Source organism: Chamaea fasciata, unplaced genomic scaffold, assembly GCF_029207755.1.
Source record: "Chamaea fasciata isolate MVZ Bird 193981 ecotype frontalis unplaced genomic scaffold, bChaFas1.0.hap1 SCAF_25, whole genome shotgun sequence".
In the NCBI taxonomy this organism is placed as follows: domain Eukaryota; kingdom Metazoa; phylum Chordata; class Aves; order Passeriformes; family Sylviidae; genus Chamaea; species Chamaea fasciata.
The window spans coordinates 6839638-6858605 of NW_027094110.1; the positions used below are offsets into that span (position 1 = coordinate 6839638).

The 18968-nt window shown below is 60.6% G+C and overlaps 1 protein-coding gene across 7 annotated transcripts in view; it reads left to right on the forward strand.

The window, feature by feature from the left end:
- Positions 1-497: 497 nt before the first annotated feature.
- CELSR2 (cadherin EGF LAG seven-pass G-type receptor 2) overlaps positions 498-18968 on the forward strand; it is a 30357-nt gene continuing 11886 nt past the window's right edge. For 4 of the 7 annotated variants that reach the window (XM_066204143.1, XM_066204142.1, XM_066204146.1 and 1 more), the window contains exons 1-19: positions 498-4263; positions 6317-6964; positions 7602-7824; positions 8325-8440; positions 8835-8923; positions 9572-9729; positions 10160-10323; positions 10925-11050; positions 11503-11669; positions 12320-12505; positions 12617-12730; positions 14276-14450; positions 15301-15442; positions 15893-16013; positions 16226-16409; positions 16716-16733; positions 17197-17298; positions 18047-18141; positions 18219-18428. In XM_066204143.1, coding sequence (XP_066060240.1) covers positions 510-4263; positions 6317-6964; positions 7602-7824; positions 8325-8440; positions 8835-8923; positions 9572-9729; positions 10160-10323; positions 10925-11050; positions 11503-11669; positions 12320-12505; positions 12617-12730; positions 14276-14450; positions 15301-15442; positions 15893-16013; positions 16226-16409; positions 16716-16733; positions 17197-17298; positions 18047-18141; positions 18219-18428 — 6792 coding nt within the window. In that variant the 5' untranslated portion in view covers positions 498-509. The remainder of the gene's footprint in view (positions 4264-6316; positions 6965-7601; positions 7825-8324; positions 8441-8834; positions 8924-9571; positions 9730-10159; positions 10324-10924; positions 11051-11502; positions 11670-12319; positions 12506-12616; positions 12731-14275; positions 14451-15300; positions 15443-15892; positions 16014-16225; positions 16410-16715; positions 16734-17196; positions 17299-18046; positions 18142-18218; positions 18429-18968) is intronic. The other 3 variants (XM_066204145.1, XM_066204144.1, XM_066204147.1) reach the window with 1 other exon arrangement.

Sequence of the window (18968 nt, forward strand, 5' to 3'; positions counted from 1 at the left end):
CATATGTGCTGTGTGTTTACACACATGATCTCTGCTGTGTCAGACGTGTGCTCTGTCTCACATGTGTCTGCTCCGTGTGTGTTTCACATGTGCTGTGTGTGTCACATAGTGGTTCCCATGTCAAATATGCACGCTGGTGCCTATGTGCCCTGCGTGTGCGACGTGCGTGTTCCTGCGCGTGCAACACGCGTGCCTGCAATGCACAGGAGCGCCCAAGGCTCTTCACATGTGTGTATGTACGTGTGTGCGCGCAGGACGCACATGTGCACCCCGCATGAGTGTGCGCAACCTGCTTGCAGTGCGCGCTCGCTGCCCCCGCGCTGCCGCTGCCGGTGCGGTTGCGGATGCCGCCGGCAGGTGTCGGGGGCGGTGGCTCCTTTAAGCGCGGCCGGGCCGATGAATTGTCGGCTCCGCCCCGGCGGGCGCGCGCGGGCCAGGGCGGGGCGCAGGCGGCGGCGCGGGTCTGCGGGCACCAGCGCAGGCACCGGGGGCACCGGGGGGCAGCGGCCATGGGCCCTCCGCCCACTCGCCGGGCCGCACTCCCGCTGCCGCCGCTGTTGCTGCTGCTGCTGCTGCCCGCACCGGGACCGGCCACCGCCATCACCACCGCCATCGGCTCCGGCACCCCCACCGGCATCGGCACCGGCGTCGGCACCGGCACCGGCACCCGCATCCGTCCGTCCAGCACGCTCCCGTCTCCACTCCAGCTCCGCGGTGGCACCGGGGACAGCGGCGGTGCGCGGCCCCCGCCAAGCACCGGGGACAGCGGCGACAGCGCTGGGCCCGTACCGGCCGCGGGCGGCAGCGATGGGACCGCACGAGGCACCGGCTCTTTCAGTGGGGGCAGTGGCGGCGGCGTTACGGGGTCTCCAGGTATCGGCGGCACCAGGTTTACCGGGGACATTGGAGACACCGTGAATGTTGGAGACGCCTGGAAACCTGGAGGCATTGGGGACGCTGGGGGCGTTGGAAGCACCAGGGACGCTGGAGGCACTCGGGATAGTGGAGGCACCGGCGTTACTGGAGGAACTGGAGACACTGGGAACACCCATGTCCTCAGGGGCACCAGGAGAGCCAGGAGTTCTGGACACACCGGGAACACCAACATCCCCATGAACACCTGGAGCTCTGGGAATGTGTTGAGCAGTGGGGGTGTTGGGGGCACTGGGAGCATGCCAGTCCCCAGGGACACCAAGGATTCTGAACTCACTGGGGAGACTGGGAGAGTCTCCAGAGATGCTGAAAACACTGGGAAAGTCCCCAGGGATACCGGGAGCACCAGAGATATTGAACATAATGGAGAGACTGGTAAAGTCCCCAGTGACACCAGGAACACTGTGGACACTGGACGTGCTGGGAACAGCAACATCCCCAGGGAGACCAGTGGTACTGGGGATGCAATGGACACTAGGGATGCTGGGGAGTCCCAGACCACAGTGGTCCCCAGGCCCCCCATACCTCATCATCGCCCCTGCCGCAGCCCCAACACAGCACCGCAATTCCAGCCCTCCAGCTACCAGGCCACAGTGGAGGAGAACCAGCCAGCTGGCACACCAGTGACACAAGTGACAGCACAGGACCCTGATGAGGGGGAGGCAGGCCAGTTGCACTATGCCATGGCTGCACTCTTCGACAGCCGCTCTGATGCCCTCTTCTCCGTGGACTCTGTCACTGGTGCCATCAGCACCACTGCACCACTGGACCGTGAGAGCAAGAGCACTCATGTCTTCCGCGTGACAGCAGTGGACCACGGGACACCCCGGCGCAGTGCCATGGCCACACTGACGGTGATGGTGAGCGACGCAAATGACCACGACCCAGCCTTTGAGCAGCTAGAATACCAGGAGAGTGTGCGAGAGAATCTGGAGGTGGGCTATGAGGTACTGACAGTGCGGGCCACCGATGGCGACACTGGTCCCAATGCCAACATCCTCTACCGCCTCCTCAATACCAGTGATGCCAACGAAGTCTTTGAGATTGATTCCCGCTCAGGTGTCATCCGCACCCGTGGCCCCGTGGACCGGGAAGTGGTGGATGCCTTTGAGCTGTTGGTGGAGGCCACAGACCAGGGCCAGGATCCCAGTCCCCGGAGTGCCACAGCCACTGTCCGCATCACTGTGGAGGACGACAATGACAATGCGCCACAGTTCAGTGAGCGGCGTTACGTGGCACAGGTCCCTGAGGACGTGGTGCCCAATGCGGCGGTTCTGCAGGTGATGGCCACCGACCGTGACAAAGGCAGCAATGCACTGGTCCACTACAGCATTGTCAGCGGCAACACCCGTGGGCACTTCTACATTGATGCACAGACAGGCATGCTGGATGTCATTACCCCCCTGGACTATGAGGTCACCAAGGAGTTCACCCTACGGATCAGGGCACAGGATGGTGGCCGCCCACCTCTCTCCAACATCAGTGGTTTGGTTACCATCCAGGTGTTGGATGTCAATGACAATGCACCCATCTTTGTCAGCACGCCCTTCCAGGCCACCGTGCTGGAGAATGTCCCTGTAGGCTACTCCGTCATCCATGTACAAGCCATTGATGCTGATTCAGGTGACAACAGCTGGTTAGTTTACACCCTGCTGGAGACTGGCACCGGCTTCCCCTTTGCCATCAATAACAGCACTGGGTGGATCGTGGTGGCCTCTGAGCTGGACCGGGAGGTGGTTGACTTCTACAGTTTTGGGGTGGAGGCACAGGACCGGGGCACCCCCCCAAAGGCCTCCATGGCCAGTGTCACTGTCACCATCCTGGATGTCAATGACAATAGCCCTGAGTTCACCCAGCGGGAGTACAGCACCCGCCTGAATGAGGATGCGGCAGTGGGCACCAGTGTCCTGACCATCTCTGCTGTCGACCGTGATGCTAATAGCATCATCACATACCAGATCTCCAGTGGCAACACCCGCAACCGGTTCTCCATCACCAGCCAGAGCGGTGGTGGACTCATCTCCCTTGCCCTGCCTTTGGACTACAAGCTGGAGCGGCAGTACCTGCTTACCGTTGCTGCCTCTGATGGCACCCGCCAGGACACTGCCCAGGTGGTTGTCAATGTCACTGATGCCAACACCCACCGCCCCGTCTTCCAGAGCTCCCACTACACCGTCAGCATCAATGAGGACCGGCCAGTGGGCACAACAGTGGTGGTCATCAGTGCCACAGATGAGGACACAGGGGATAATGCCCGGATCACCTACCTGATGGAAGATAGCATCCCCCAGTTCAGCATTGCTGCTGAGACTGGTGCTGTCACCACCCAGATGGAGCTAGATTATGAGGACCAGGTGTCCTACACCTTGGCCATCACAGCGCAGGACAATGGTATCCCGCAGAAATCTGACACAACTTACCTGGAGATCCTGGTGAGTGATGTCAATGACAATGCACCCCAGTTCCTCCATCATTCCTACCAGGGATCCATCTATGAGGATGTCCCCACCTTCACCAGCGTCCTCCAGGTCTCTGCAACTGACCGTGACTCTGGGCTCAACGGCAGGGTCTTCTACACATTCCAAGGGGGTGATGATGGTGATGGTGACTTCATCATTGAGTCCACCTCGGGCATTGTCCGCACCTTGCGCCGTCTGGATCGGGAGAATGTGCCACTGTATTCCCTGCGGGCATTCGCTGTGGATAAGGGGGTCCCAGCCCGGAGGACACCTATGGAGATCCAGGTGACAGTGTTGGATGTCAATGACAACCCACCTGTGTTTGAGCAGGATGAATTTGACATCTTTGTGGAGGAGAACAGCCCCATTGGGCTGGTGGTGGCCCGGATCACTGCCACCGACCCCGACGAGGGCACCAATGCCCAGATCATGTACCAGATCGTGGAGGGCAACATTCCTGAGGTCTTCCAGCTGGATATTTTCTCTGGAGAGCTCACCGCCCTGGCTGACCTGGACTATGAGACGAAGGCTGAATACATCATGGTGGTCCAGGCAACCTCGGCACCACTGGTCAGTCGGGCCACCATCCATGTGCGCCTGCGTGACACCAATGACAACAGCCCCCAGCTCAAGAACTTCAAGATCCTCTTCAACAACTACATCACCAACCGCTCTGGAAGCTTCCCTGGGGGTGTAATTGGCCGCATCCCTGCCCATGATCCTGATGTCTCTGACCACCTCACTTACGCATTTGAGCAGGGCAATGAGCTCAACCTCGTGCTGCTGGACCCACACAGTGGGGACTTGCGCCTCAGCACGGCCCTGGACAACAACCGCCCACTTGAGGCCGTCATGAGGGTGTCTGTCTCTGGTAAGACCCCCACCCATAAAGAGCACCTTGCAGGGGGAGGTGCATGAGGTTTGTGGTTACATTGACATCTATTTTTGCATGGAGGCGAGGTGTTATTACCCAGGGGTCTCACTACCCTGTTTTGGCTGCCCCCACCCTCCAGATCAGAAGGGATGATGCGTTGTGGGGTCCCACCACCCCACTGAGGTGTTTTAGAGTTCCACCACCCCATCGTGGTTGCCTCCACCCTCTGGATCTAGGGCAGGGGGGATAATGGGATGCTCTGCCTCTTTCACACCCCAGACATACAAGCTGGAGGCCACTGGGGTCCCTAGCACCCTCTTTGCTTTTCCTACCCCCTGAGCTGTCTAGAGGTGGTCCTGGCACTTCTCTGTATGTCACTGATGGGGCAGGACTCAATGCATGTATTGGGGGAGCAGAGGCTGGTGTGGGCCAGCAGGGTCCTGGTACCCTTGGGGGCTTGTTACGTGGGGTCTGATGGGTGAATCTGGGAAGGCTCAGGGTGCAGTGCAACACTGGGGGAGTCCTGGCACTGCAATTTTTGTGTTTCAAGGAGACTCCACTTGATGAATTCAGGGCAGGAGAAACAGGGCCTGGTGTGTGTATTTCGGGGGTCACCCTGACGTCCACTGAGAGGTCCCCAAACTCAGGAGGAGGGTTAGAAGATAAGGGGTTTGTACCATAAGTTGTCAGCACTGTTTGGGTAGTGGGGTGTCCAGGAGGTGCTTCTGGGAGATGGGGGTCACCCCAAGGTGCGGGAACATCTCCTTCGTCAACCCCAGGCCAGGGGGAAACTGGGCCACAGACCATGCCTGATGTCTATTGTCCCCAGCCACATTGCCCCCATCGCCCTCCAGCTTCCCTTGGCTGGGATCCCTGCTCTGGCTGCACAAAGCAGGGGCAGGGCACAAAGGGTGGGGGCAGGGAGTCCCCGTCCCCCCTGTCCCCCCCCTGCAAGCTCAGGGGCAGGCGGGAGGGAAACAAAAGGTCCAGCCATAGCTGGGCCCTCGCGGCTGCGGCCATGACAACCTTCCCCCTGCTGGCCACTGGCCACCAATCACTGGCCATGGGCCCCCTGCGCCACCCCCTTCTGCCTGCTTGGCCCCACACCTGTCCCCATGCCCCTTTCATCTGTCTGTCTGCCTGCTCCCTATCTGTCCTGCATCCTGCTGCCCTCGGCCAGGGGGAGGACAAAGAGGAGGAGGAGAAAGGTAGGTGCCCGAGTGCTTAGCAGAGATTTTGCTCCCCCACCAGCACCAGCCCTACAACCAACACCAACCCCATAACCGGCACCATCCTCATAACCAGCCCCAGCCCTTTCACCAGCACCATCCCCATACCAGCCCCAGAAACAGCTCCAGCCCCAGAAACCAGCACCAACCCCATAACCAGCCCCAATCCCATAACCAACCACCAACCCCATTCAGATGCCCTCACCCGACGGTGTCCAAGCAGGATGGGCACCCCATGAACCACACTGTCCCCATTCTGTGGTCACCAAGTGGAATGGGCACCCACAACCAGCACCAGTCCCATAACCAGCACTGTCCCCATTCAGTAGTGACCAGGTGGGACAGGAGCCTTGTAACCAGTTGTTCCAACCCCATTGCCAACACTGTCCCCATCCTACTGTCTCTGCCCTGTGATGACCAGGTGGGATGGGCATCCCAAAAACAGCACCAGTTTCATAACCAGCACCAACCCTATAACCATCACTGTCTCCATTCCTTGGTGGCTGACCAGGAAAGGTCTCCCATAGCCTGTACTGTCCCCACCTGACTGTCCCCATTCCATGCTGGTCAAGTGGGATGGCCACCTCATAGCCAGTATTGTCCCTGTTCCACAGTGGCTACATAGGCTAGGTGTTTCATGGCCAGTGCTGTCCCCATTCTGTGGTGGCCAAGCAGATCAAGCCCCTAGAGCACCATCCCCGTCCGAGAGCAGCTGATTCGTTTGGTTGCCCCATATCCAGCACTATTCCCATCCCACCATTCTTTCCCAGAGTTGTCCATTGCTGTCACTGACCCCTCCTGTGTCCCCCCTTTGTCTCCAGATGGCGTTCACAGCGCAACAGCGCAGTGCACGCTGCAGGTGACAGTGATCACAGATGAGATGCTCAGCAACAGCATCACCCTTCGTTTGGCCGACATGTCCCAGGAACGCTTCTTGTCCCCCCTGCTCAACCGCTTCCTGGAGGGGGTGGCTGCTGTCCTGGCCACCCCCCGCCACCACGTCATCCTCTTCAACATCCAGACGGACACAGACGTGGGACCGGCACAGATCCTCAATGTCAGCCTCTCAGCTCTGCTGCCTGCGGCGGTGCCGGGTGCATCACGGTTCTTCTCGTCAGAAGAGCTGCAGGAGCGGCTCTACCTTAACCGGTCGCTCCTGGCGGCCACCACAGCCCAGCGCGTCCTGCCCTTTGATGACAACGTGTGTCTGCGTGAACCCTGTGAGAACTACATGCGCTGCGTCTCTGTCCTGCAGTTTGACAGCTCCGCGCCCTTCCTCGCCTCCGACACCATCCTTTTTCGCCCCATCCACCCCGTCACGGGCCTACGCTGCCGCTGCCCACCTGGCTTCACTGGTGACTACTGTGAGACTGAGATTGACCTCTGCTACTCCAGCCCCTGTGGCAGCAACGGGCGGTGCCGGAGCCGTGAGGGCGGATACACCTGCGAGTGCCACGAAGACTTCACTGGTTAGAGCCACTGATCAGCCCGTCCTCATAGTGTCTCCATCCTCATCTTTCCTTATCCAGCTCCTCTTTAGCCTTCCCTCCCTCCCTCCCTCCCTCCCTCCCTCCCTCCCTCCCTCCCTCCCTCCCTCCCTCCCTCCCTCCCTCCCTCCCTCCCTCCCTCCCTCCCTCCCTCCGCCAGTAGACTGGTAGCACTGGGGCCATATGCCTCTACCCCCCCCGGGACTCCAGCCCCTATGGGACCACCCTAGTGGGGGGTGCCAGCCAGGTGGGGGAGAGGATGTGAGAGGAGGGGGTATCTCTGGGTTTCCATGGCAATAGGAGATGGTTGCCATGGTGAGAGAGTTCAGGATAAAGATGCTGGGGAGGGGAGAGGGGATCCCCACCCTCCCACTTAGGGTGCTTGGTGTCACATTGGGAAGCCCTGTGAGTGCCTGGAGGGAAAATTTGGGGGTTACTAGGGGGGTGGGGAGGAGAGAAGACCCCCACCCCCCATTTTTGAGATGCTGATGGCATCGGGGTATCCCACAGGGGAGCCCTGCAAGCTGAGCACCTGGGGAGGGCCTCTCTGGGTTTAATGGAGAGGACGGGGGGAGATGGGACTCCTCACCCCAGTCTTGGAGTTCTGTATGTCATACAGGGGAGCACTGTGAGCTGAGTACCCGGGGGGGGCGCTGCACCCCAGGGGTCTGCCGGAATGGGGGCACCTGCCTGAACCTGCTGGTGGGGGGATTCCGGTGCCAGTGCCCCCCTGGGCACTATGAGAAGCCCTTCTGCACCATGAGCACCCGCAGCTTCCCCCCGCGCTCCTTCCTCACTTTTCGTGGGCTCCGCCAGCGCTTCCACTTCACCCTTGGCCTCACGTGAGCTTGGGGAAACTGGGGCGGTGGGGGGTGATGTGTGCCTCTGTGGGTGTCGTGTGGGGTGTAGGGTAGATGGTGATGGTTGCCCCATTGGCGTGAGATGAGGTGATGGGGTGTGAGGTGATGGATGTCTTGTGGGTACTGGGTGGGTAGGTGGGTGCCCCCATTGGCATAATTTGGGGTGTGGAGTGGTGGGTCTCTCAAAGGCATCAGATGGGCTGTGGAGTGATTGAGTGTGGGGTGATGGGCACCCTGAAGGCACAGGGTGGGAGCAAAGGGTGTGGGTTACCACTTGGCATGGGGGGCAATGGGGTGGGGGGCACCTTGTGGGGGCAGGGGCTGATGGGTACACAGTATCTCACAGTGGGTACAAGGTCATGGGGCAGGGCGTGAGGGGTGTGCCTCAGGGGCACAGCAGGGTCAGGGGGTGTTGGGGATTGCCAGGGAGGCACAGTGCGACTGGGGAGTATTGGGGCACTCCTGGCACTTGTGTTCCTCAGGTTTGCCACACAGGAGCGGGACGGGCTCCTGCTGTATAACGGGCGCTTCAATGAGCGGCATGACTTCGTGGCACTGGAGATTGTGGATGAGCAGCTGCAGCTCACCTTCTCAGCAGGTACACACTGCCCCTGCCACACCCTGGCACTGCACCCTGGCACCCTTGTGGGCACTATATTCTTCACTGCATCCCTCACTTTATCCCAGACATCCCATTCTGATGCTGCCTGGCACTGCATCTCTCATTGCATTCCTCACTGCATTCCTCATTGCATCCCTGGCCTGTCAATTCTTGGCGCTGCCTGAAACTGTATCCCCAGCATCCCATCCCTGACACTGCATCCCTGGCACTGCATCTTGGACATCCCATTGCTGGCACTGCATCCACTGCATCATGTCCCCAACACTGCATCCCCAACACTGCATCCCTGGCACTGCATCCTGGGCATCCCATCTTGACACTGCCACCTCTCCTTGCCTCTGGCTGTGTTGCCATGACGCTGTGCCCATAGGTGAGACCACCACCATGGTGTCACCCTTCGTGCCAGGAGGTGTCAGCGATGGGCAGTGGCATCGAGTGCAGCTGCACTACTACAACAAGGTGGGGGAATGGGGGACATGGTGGGGCACAGTGGGTGGGGAGTGTTTGGGGCAGACAGAGGGAGGGAAGATGGAGGGGAAGGGTGGGGGAATGGAGAGATGGGGGGATCGGGTAGGGGGTTTGGGGCACCTAAAGGACTCCTATGAGATGTGCCCACCCATGGGGGTCCCAAGGGATGGGAGATGGAAGAAGAGGAAGGAGTGGAGGGGAAGAGGGTGTTGTAGGGATCAGGAGAATAGAGAGGAGATTTGTGGGACACCAAGGGACTCTCAAGAGCTGCCCCCATCCATGAAGACCCCAAGGGACCCTCACCCACTTCCTCAGCCATTGGCCCCACAAGGAACCCCACCTCCCTTCCTCACCTGTGGGGACTCCTAAGGAATTGGGATGGGGGAATGGAGGAAGAGGTGGTCAAAGGGATGGGGGCTTGAGGGAAATGAAGGGGACCATTGAGGGGTTTAAGGGGGGCTGAAGGGATGGAGGGGAGTGGGGGGGGGGGGGATCTGAAGGGTGGGGGACTGGTGGGCTGGAGGGGCATGGGAATGTGGTGAGGGTTGAGGGGCCAGAGGGCAGTGGGAGGATGAGAAGCAGGACAAAGGCTGCAGGATGGGGGTCCTGGGCCCCCCCACCTGATATGGAGTCTCCCAGCCGGTTGTGGGGCGCTCGGGGGTCCCACAGGGCCCCTCAGAGCAGAAGGTGGCTGTGGTGACTGTGGATGACTGTGACACAGCCATGGCCCTGCGCTTTGGGCCCCGTCTCGGCAACTACTCCTGCGCTGCCCAGGGCACCCAGACTGGCAGCAAGAAGTGAGGAGGGCCTGGGGATGTCAGGGGTGGGGGTCCCTTGGGGTGCCCATAGAGGGGTCCCTTGGAGGTGAACGGTCCCTGTGGGTGCGGTATCTTTGGAGTCCTCACTGGTGAGCGGTCCGTGGGGAATCATGGATCCCTAGAGATGGGGGGGTCACTGAAGGTCCCCATTGGTTTGGGGGGGTTCTCTTGGGGTCTCCATGCATTGGGCGGGGTGGGGAGTCCCTTGGAGGGGGTCTGTTGAGTTCCCTATGGGTGAAAACCCCTTGGGTGGTCCCTCAGGTCCGCAGAAGTTTTGTGGTGAGTAGGTGTTCTTTGGGCTTCCCTTGTGACTCGTGTGGAATGGGCTGCGTGTCCCTTGGGGTTCCCTCGGGGTCCCTATGGGTTGTGGGGATCTCTTGAGTCCCCGAGGTGATGGTGGGCTCTGCAGATCGCTGGACCTGACGGGGCCACTGCTGCTGGGGGGGGTCCCAACGCTGCCCGAGAGTTTCCCAATCCGCAGCCGGCACTTTGTGGGGTGCATGCGGCACCTCCATGTTGACCAGCGCCCCGTGGACATGGCAGCCTTCATTGCTAACAATGGCACCCTGCCTGGTGGGCTCCAGGGCTGGGAGACTGGGCAGGGTCTGGGGGGGCTGTGGTCCTTTGAGCAGAGAGAGATAGGATGTGGGGTTAAGGGGTACCTGAGCAGTGGGGCTGTGTCCTCTGAATGGTGGGAGGGCATTCCAGGGCTGGAGGGATGGATGGGAGTCCAGGGGGCATGGGGGATGATGTGCCCCCTGGGTGTGGGATGGGAATTTAGGGAGTGCAGGTGTGGGTTCAGGGGTACCAGGGCCATGGGACTGTGCCCCCTGGATGCGGGGAGGGGGTGCCAGGGTAATGGGGCTGGATGGGGCTCCAGGGAGACGGTGGTAGGCCATTCTGTGTCCCCTGGTTGTGGGGTGGGGGGCAGGGGGCTGCCAGGGCCATCGAGCTGGAGTGGGTGGCACAGACAAGGCTGTGTCCCCTGGGGGTGGGGTGGGGAGATGCCAGGGCTGGGGATCTGGATTGGGTTATATCCCCTTTGGGGTGTGGGGTCAGGGGGTACTAGGATTGTGGGGTTGGATAAGGGTTCAAGGATGTCTGGTTGTCTGTGCCCCATGGGGCCAGGGATCCCAGGTCATGTGTGGCATGTGACTCCTATGTCCCCTCCCAGGTTGTCCCCCCAAGAAGACCCTGTGTGACACCAATACGTGCCACAACGGTGGCACCTGTGTGCATGAGTGGGGGGGCTTCAGCTGCCGCTGCCCGCTGGGCTTTGGGGGCAAAACCTGCCAGGAGGGTACTGAGGGTCCTGGGGGGATGGTGTGGTGGAGCTTTGTGGGGTCCATAGGCTTGTTGCGGGTCCGTGGGAGACATGGGGAGGGTCTCTGAGTGGGTGTGAGGGGTGTGGGAAGGGAGTGAGGGGAGTCGCCGCATGTGTTTGGGGGTCTGTGGAGTAGTTGTGGGTTTGTGAGGGTGTACAGAAGATCGGTGGGTGGGTGCAGGAGGTCTGTGGGAGGATGTGTTGGCATCTGTGGGATGTGCATGGGGTCCTCGGGTGGTTGCTGGGGATCTGAGTGTGGGTATGTGAGGCCATGTGGGGTTTTGGGGGATCCTGGATGGAGTGTGAGGGTGGGCAGGTATGAGTGGTCTGTACGGGGGAACGCACGGCCACCTCATGGCATGGAGGTCCCTGAGTGGGCTTGGGGGTTCTGTGGGAGTTGCCCCCCGTCCCATGTGCATCCCCCGCAGAGATGGCAGGCCCGCAGCGGTTCGTGGGCAGCAGCTGTGTGGCATGGAACAGGCTGTCGCTGCCCCTCTCCCTGCCCTGGCCAGTCCGCATCATGTTCCGCACCCGTCACCCCCGTGGGGTTCTGCTGTGGGCAGGGGCCGGAGGTCGTCTAACCCTCATCCTGCAGGTGGGCACGGGAGAGGCATGGGGAGGGCACAGGGGAGTCGAACAGGGGAGTTTTCCTGAGGAAAGTGCTGGGGACAGGGGGTGGTTCCCCTGGGGGGGTTATTGATTTGGGTGGGGGTCATTGCGACAGGAAGTATTGGTTTTGGTGTCATTGGCATAGGGGGCATTGCCCTGGGAGGCTATTGACTTGAGTGGGAATATAGGGGGGTTGGTACTGGGGCAGTGCCAGGGGTTATTGCTCTGAGGGTGGGGGGAGATTATTGGCATTCTTAGCATTGGGGAGTTGTTGGCACAAGGTTTATTACACTGGGGGGTCATTGCCCTGGGGGGGGTCGTTGGAGTGGGAGGTATTGCCTGGGGGGTATATATGGCCACGGGGAAGAAGTGGCAAGGGGGTTGGAATAGGGAAGTTAACTTCAGAGAAGTGCCAGGGGAGCGTTGCCCTGTAGGTGGTCTGTTGGCATCAGACGTATTTCTATGGGGGGGTGTATTGCTGGGGGGACAGGGAACAGTGTGCAAGGCGGTGTCACTCCTTGAGGGGGCATTATCTGGGGGGTTGTCTTGTTGTCTCGGGGGAAATTGTATTTCCCGGTGGGCAGTGCCTGGTGCTCACCAGGTTTTTGGGGTCCTTGACGTGTCTACCCCTCACAGCTGAGCGAGGGTCAGGTGGAAGCTGGTGCCTGGCAACGGGGGGACCGTTTGGCTACCCTGCGTCTGCCCCAGGCCAAAGTCAATGACGGTGCCTGGCACCACGTTGAGCTGGAGCTGCGGGGGGGCCCCGGGCACAACCCCTCCGCCACCCTCCTCCTCCTTTCCCTTGACTATGGCCGCCACCAGGTAGGGAGTGACTGCGGCACAGGGAGGCATCCACTCCGATGATCCCTGGGTGCCACCATGGCACTCCCTGTGGCTCCCCAAGGCACCCACGGGAGTCCCTGTGCCCCCCAGGCAGTGGATGATGTCCCTGGTGAGCTGCAGGGACTGCAACTGCACACGCTGAGCCTCGGGGGATTGCTGGGGGACAGTGGCACCGTGGAGGAGGGGTTCCAGGGGTGCCTGCAGGTACAGAGGCACGGGCTTGGAGGGTGTGGGGAGCATGGGGTGGTAGGTGTAGGGGTGGAAGGTGGGCTTGGGGATGTGGAAGAGGGGGTAAGGACATGGTCACAATGGGATGGCAGCACATGGTCACGGGGACATGGCATGGGGCTTGAGGAAATGGGCACAGGGATGTGGATACAGATGTTGGAGATGTGGCACAGGGTGAGGACAGGGCACAATGAAGCAGGGCTTTGCCTTGGGGGTGAGGACATGGGCACAATGAAGAGGGGCACAGGGACATGGGTACAGTGCTTGGGGGCCTGGCACAGAGCTTGGGGACATGGGCCCAGGGCTTGGGGGTGTAGCATGGATTGGGGACAGGGAACAATGAAGTCAGGCACAGGGCTTAGTGACATGGGTATGATAAAGAGGTGCACAGGGACATTGGGACGTGCACAGGGGTTGAGGACATGGGCACAATTGGAGGGAGCGCAGGGACATGGGCACAGAGCTTGGGGGCATGGCATGGGGAGTGGGGATGTGAGCATGATGAAGGGCAGCACAGGGACATTGGGGCATAGGCACAGGGATGGGGCATGGAGTTTGGGAACGTGACACAGAGAAGTGGGGACATGCGCGGAATGGGTGGGAGGCACAGGGACGTGTCATTGGGTTTGGGGATGTGAAGTGGGGGCGTAGCACGGGACATGGGAACATGGGCAGGATGGACAAGAGCACAGGGATGTGGTTACAGGCAGCTGGCACAGGACAAGGAGACATAGGCTGTATGGGCAGGGGGACATTGGGGTTGTGCTGGGTACTCAAGGGCATAGTGACATAGGGTGCAAGGACATCACCCCAAGGCCTGGGCAGCATGGGGACATGGCTTTGGGGACACTGGTGTGACTGAGGAGGTTATGGGTGGTACAGGGGGTACTGGCTGGTGTTGGGGCCACTGAAGCACTGAGAGGTGATATGACTGGGGAGGGGGGCTGGTGTGACACAGCAGGTCTTGGTGTGGGGTTCGGGGTGCCACATGTTGTGGGGACAGACTGAATGGGATGACACAAAAGGTCCTGGGTGGTAGTGAGGGGCACTGGGGCAGGAGGGGTCATGGTGGCTGGGGGGATCACTGGGAAGTTGGAGTGGGGTGGGGGCGTGTCCCAGGTCAATGAGGGGTTACTGACACAGGGGTGTCACCAGCTGGTGCTGAGGTACAATGACAGGTGACAGAATGCAGAGGGTTCAGGGTGCCACAGTGGGTCTGGTGTCATGGTGGGGGAAACTGAGAAGGGGGTGACACTGCAGGGTGGTCCAGGTTGTCCTGGGGTGTCTTGTGTTGTGGCAAGGGACACTGAGGTAGGGATGACAGTTGGGCAGGGGGTTTTGGGGTGACGTGGTGGGTCCCATGTGATGGTGAGATCACACTGATGGTGACACTGTGCAGGGAGTTCTTGTGGGGTCTTGAGGGAATGGTGAGAGAAACTGAGGCATGGAGTGGAGTGTGTTGGAGGGTCCAGGGTGGCTCGGGGTGGGTCTCAATGAGGACACTGATGGGTGACCCTGCAGGGCCTGCGTGTTGGGGACCCTGTGGTGACTGCGGGTGCCCTGAGCCTGGCACAGGCAGTGCAGGTGAACGTGGAGGTGGGCTGTGCCCTGCCTGATCCCTGCGACTCGGGGCCCTGCCCCCCCCACAGCTACTGCAGTGACGACTGGGACAGTTTCTCATGCCGCTGCCACCCGGGTGAGCAGGGACCCCACAGACCCCTGACATCTCCATAACATATCCCAGACATCCCTCAATAGCCCTGGACACTGACAGTCCTGTGACGCCCCCCTCTGCCACCCCAGTGAACGGGGACCCCCTGAGACTCCTGAAACCCCCCAGCAGCCCCCTAACACTCCCCGACACCCTTCTGACACAGCCCAACACCCCCAGGATGCTGACACCCTGTGACACCCCTCATTTCTACACCATTGAATGGAGACCCCCTGACAACCCCTGACATCCCCTGACACCCTGTGGGACACTGACACCACGGAGACACCCCTGTGACACCCCCTGTGACACCCCCTACTGCTGCCCTGGTGAGCAGAGACTCCCTGAAACCCCTGACAAGTCCCAACAGCCCCCGAGACACTGCCAGTCCCTGTGATACCCCCCACTGCCACCCCCATGAGTGGAGACCCCCCAGCACCTCCTGACAACCTTGAGACACTGCTATCCCCAGCACTGCCACCCTGTGACGTATTGCCCCAACAACGCTATCCTTTCTGGGCACCACCACTCCATCCCTGCCACCAGGGCAGTGCCACCACCCTGTCCCTGTCACCTGGACACTGCTACCCCTGTCAGTGTTCCTAAGGGACTGCCACCCTCCCTGGGCACTGCCAGCCTTGTACCCAGGTACTGCCTACCCTGTTCCCTAAGCACTGCCACTGTTCCCTCCTCTCACTGTCCTCGGGGCACTTGCACCCTCCCTTGTCACTGCCACTCCTTTTCACTGTCACCCCTGGGCACTGCCCCTCACCCCCCTATCCCTGTCCTCCATCACTGTCCCCTGTTTTTGTCCCCAACACTGTCTTGTGCCCAGGGTACTTCGGTGACAGCTGTGTCAGTGCCTGTGCCCTGGACCCCTGCGAGCCTCCGGGCACCTGTGCCCACCGCCCAGGCATAGCCCCTGGCTATGCCTGTCACTGTCCCCCGGGCACCTTCGGGACCCTCTGCCAGCACCGGTTGGTGACATTGTGGGGCACATGCGTTTGCCTGGGGGGGCACAGAGCACCCGGGAAGAGGGGGATGCTGTGAGGAACACAGGAGGCAGTGGGTGGGGTGAGGAGGGTGGGCATATGAGGCAGGGTGGCTGTGCAGGGGGCATAGTGCATGTGCAAGAGCTGTGGTGGGTGTGCAAATGGCACGGGGAGCGTGGAAAGGACACAGCGGCTGTGCAAGAGCTGTGGTGAGTATGCAGGGATCACTGTGGATGAAAGTGGTAATGTGGGAGTAGAAGTGGAACAGTGGGGGAACAAGGGGCACTGGGGGGGTACAGGTGGTACTGTGAGGGTACAAGTGGCCATGTGAATATGCAAGGGACAGTGTGGGTGTACAGGAGCCGTGTGAGTGTACAAGTGGCATTGTGGGGTTATCCTGGCATGGTGCCCGAGTGCCAGCTCCAGTGTCCCCAGGGAGGCACAGCCATGCCCACGGGGGTGGTGGGGACACCCCACGTGCGGCCCCTGCAGCTGCAATGTCACCCACGGCTTCGACCCAGACTGCAACAAGACCACGGGCGAGTGTCACTGCAAGGTGGGACCTGCCAGCCCTTGTTCACTTCCCCTCCCAACCCCTGCCATCCTCCTGTGACCCCTCTGTTGCCCCCTTCCACCCCACTGTCATCCTGTCACCTCCCTGTCACCCCCCATCATGCCCCTGACAACCCCCCAGTCACCTCCCTGTCACCCCCTATGAGCCCCCTGTCACCCCATCCCCATGCCTGCTGTGACCCTGTGTCCTCCCAGGACAACCACTACCGCCCACCAGGAGGGGACACATGCCACCCCTGTGAGTGTTACCCCACTGGGTCACTGTCACGCCGCTGTGATGCCAACACTGGACAGTGTCCCTGCAAAGCTGGGGTCATCGGCCGCCACTGTGACCGCTGTGACAACCCCTTCGCTGAGGTGACAGCCAGCGGCTGCGAAGGTGGGGGTCTGTCAACTTGTGTCACCCTGTGCCACCCTGAGTGCCCACCATCACCCTGCTGTCATCCTTCATTACTCTCTGTCACCTTGTGTCACCTTGTGCCACGTTGTGTCATCCTGTGTCACCCTGAGTGCCATGACTGGATACTACTGTCACTCTGCTGTCACTCTACTGACCTCATTGTGACATTGTGTGACCTTGTGTCACCCCACTGTCACTCTGTGTCACACTGGTGTCATCCTTCTGTCATCCTGTGCCACTCTACACCACCCTGTGCCGTCCTGATGTCCCCTTGCTCTGCCACAGCTGTCACCTTGGATGCCAGTGAGTGCCATTGTCACCCTGTATCACCCTGTGTCACCCTACTCTGCCCTGTTGCAACCCTGTGTCGCTCCAAGTGCCAGTGACTGGGTGCTACTGTCACCCTGCTGTCACCCTGTGCTACCCTGCATCACTGCATTGTCACCTTGTGTCACCTGCTGTCACCTTGCTGTCACCCTGGCTGTGGCAACTGAGTTCTGCCAACACCTTGGTTGTTGGTGTAATCCCATTGACACCTTGTGTCACCCCACTATCATCCTGTCTCACACTGCTATCACTCTGTTCCACTATGTCACCCTACTTCCACCCTGTGTTTGTCACCCTGCTCTGCCTCTCCTGTCACCCTGCTGTTAGCCTGTGTCACCCTGTGTCACCCTGGGTTCCAGTGACTAGGTGTCACTGCCACCCTGCTGTCACACTGTGCCACCCTTCATCCCCCATTTTGATGGCCTGTTGTGTCCCGCAGTGAACTACGACAGCTGTCCCCGGGCCATTGAGGCTGGCATCTGGTGGCCTCGCACTCGGTTTGGGCTACCAGCTGCAGCCCCCTGCCCCAAGGGCTCTGTTGGTACGTGGGGACATGGGCGGGGGTGTCCCTGGGCACGCTGTCAGAATGGGGCTGGGGGGGATGCTGACATCACTTGGATGGGGCTGGGAGGGGTTGACATCATGGCATTGCTTGGGTGGTACAGAGAGGTGACACCGTGATTGCACTCATGAGACATGGTGAGGAGAGAGGACACCATGGTGTCACTTCAGGGTGTTGCACTGCTGGGATGGCATGTTGACACCAGTGAAACTGGGCTGGGGTGTGTCATTTTGGTGGCACCAGTTGGATGGAGCTGGGATGGGGTGGAACCATGGGCATCACTGGGACAGGGCAGGGGAGTGATACTGTAGTGGCATTGGGTTGGTACAGGGAGGTGACACTGTGGTGGCACTGATAGGATGGGTTAGGGGTGGTGACACCTTGGTACTACCAAGATGGAGTAGGGCTGACACAAGTGTAGACTTGCTGAGATGAGGCTGGGGCTGCCACTGTGGTGTTACTGCGGAGTGTGACACTGGTGGCGTCGCTGGGGAAGGACTGGTGGCTGTCATAGTGGTGTCACTGGGGGGGGGGTGACACGGGAGTGTGACATTGTGGTGGCAACAGCTGGGACAGGGCATGGCACCACTGGGACAAGGCTGGGGGCACCACTCTGGTGTCACTGCAAGGGTAGAGCAGGAGTGTGACACTAGTGGCACTGCTGGCATGCTGTGAGGTGAGGCTGCCCCATTATCCCCATGGTGCACTCAATGTCCCCCTCCCACAGGCACGGCACTGCGCCACTGTGATGAGCACAAGGGCTGGCTGCCCCCCAACCTCTTCAACTGCAGCGCTCTGGCCTTTGCTGCCCTTCGCCCGTGGGTGAGCTGGGGGAACACCAGCAACAGCCATGCGACCGTGGCACTGGGGCTCCCCTGACTGTGTGTGTCCCCCTCAAGGCGGAGCAGCTGGTGGGCAATGAGTCATGGTGGGATGCAGGGCAGTCACGGCGTGTAGCTCTGGCACTGCGTGAAGCGATGCGTGAGGCCCGCGGGTACTTCGGCAGTGACGTGCACCTAGCATACCGGCTGGCAGGGGCCCTGCTGCACCATGAGAGCCGCCAGCACGGCTTCCACCTCGCTGCCACTCAGGACGTGCACTTCACCGAGGTGGGCATGAGGTCACAGGCATGGGGACATGCCCAGAGGGGAAATGGGCCAAGGAAAAAAGAGGTTGCGATGATGAGCACCCCCATGGGGAAGGATGTGGATGCAGGAGCCCACACACCAGAGTGATGGACACCCTTGTGGGAAGGGATACTGGGGCAGGAGAGCAGATACCTGGGTGATGGGCACTGGGGAGGGAGGTTAAGGGAGAAGGAAAAGAGGTGGGAGTTATGGGGATCCTTGTGGGGAGGGTCATATTGGGGCAGAAGGGCAAATCCTGGGGCGATGGGCACCTTCATGGGGAGGGGGAAGGTGTTGGTGCAGGAACCTGGCTGCCAGGGTGTATGGCACCCACCTCAGAAGGATATTTGTGAGGGAGCCCATGCACCAGGGTGATGGGCATCCACTTAGAGAGGAATGCTGGTGTAGGAGGTCTGATGCCAGGGCAGTGGGCATCCCTGAGCAGCATGTGTTGGTGTGGCTATGGGTGCACCCTCAGCTTTGTGGGGGTGCAGCACTCCCATTCCCCACTGTCAGTGCCAG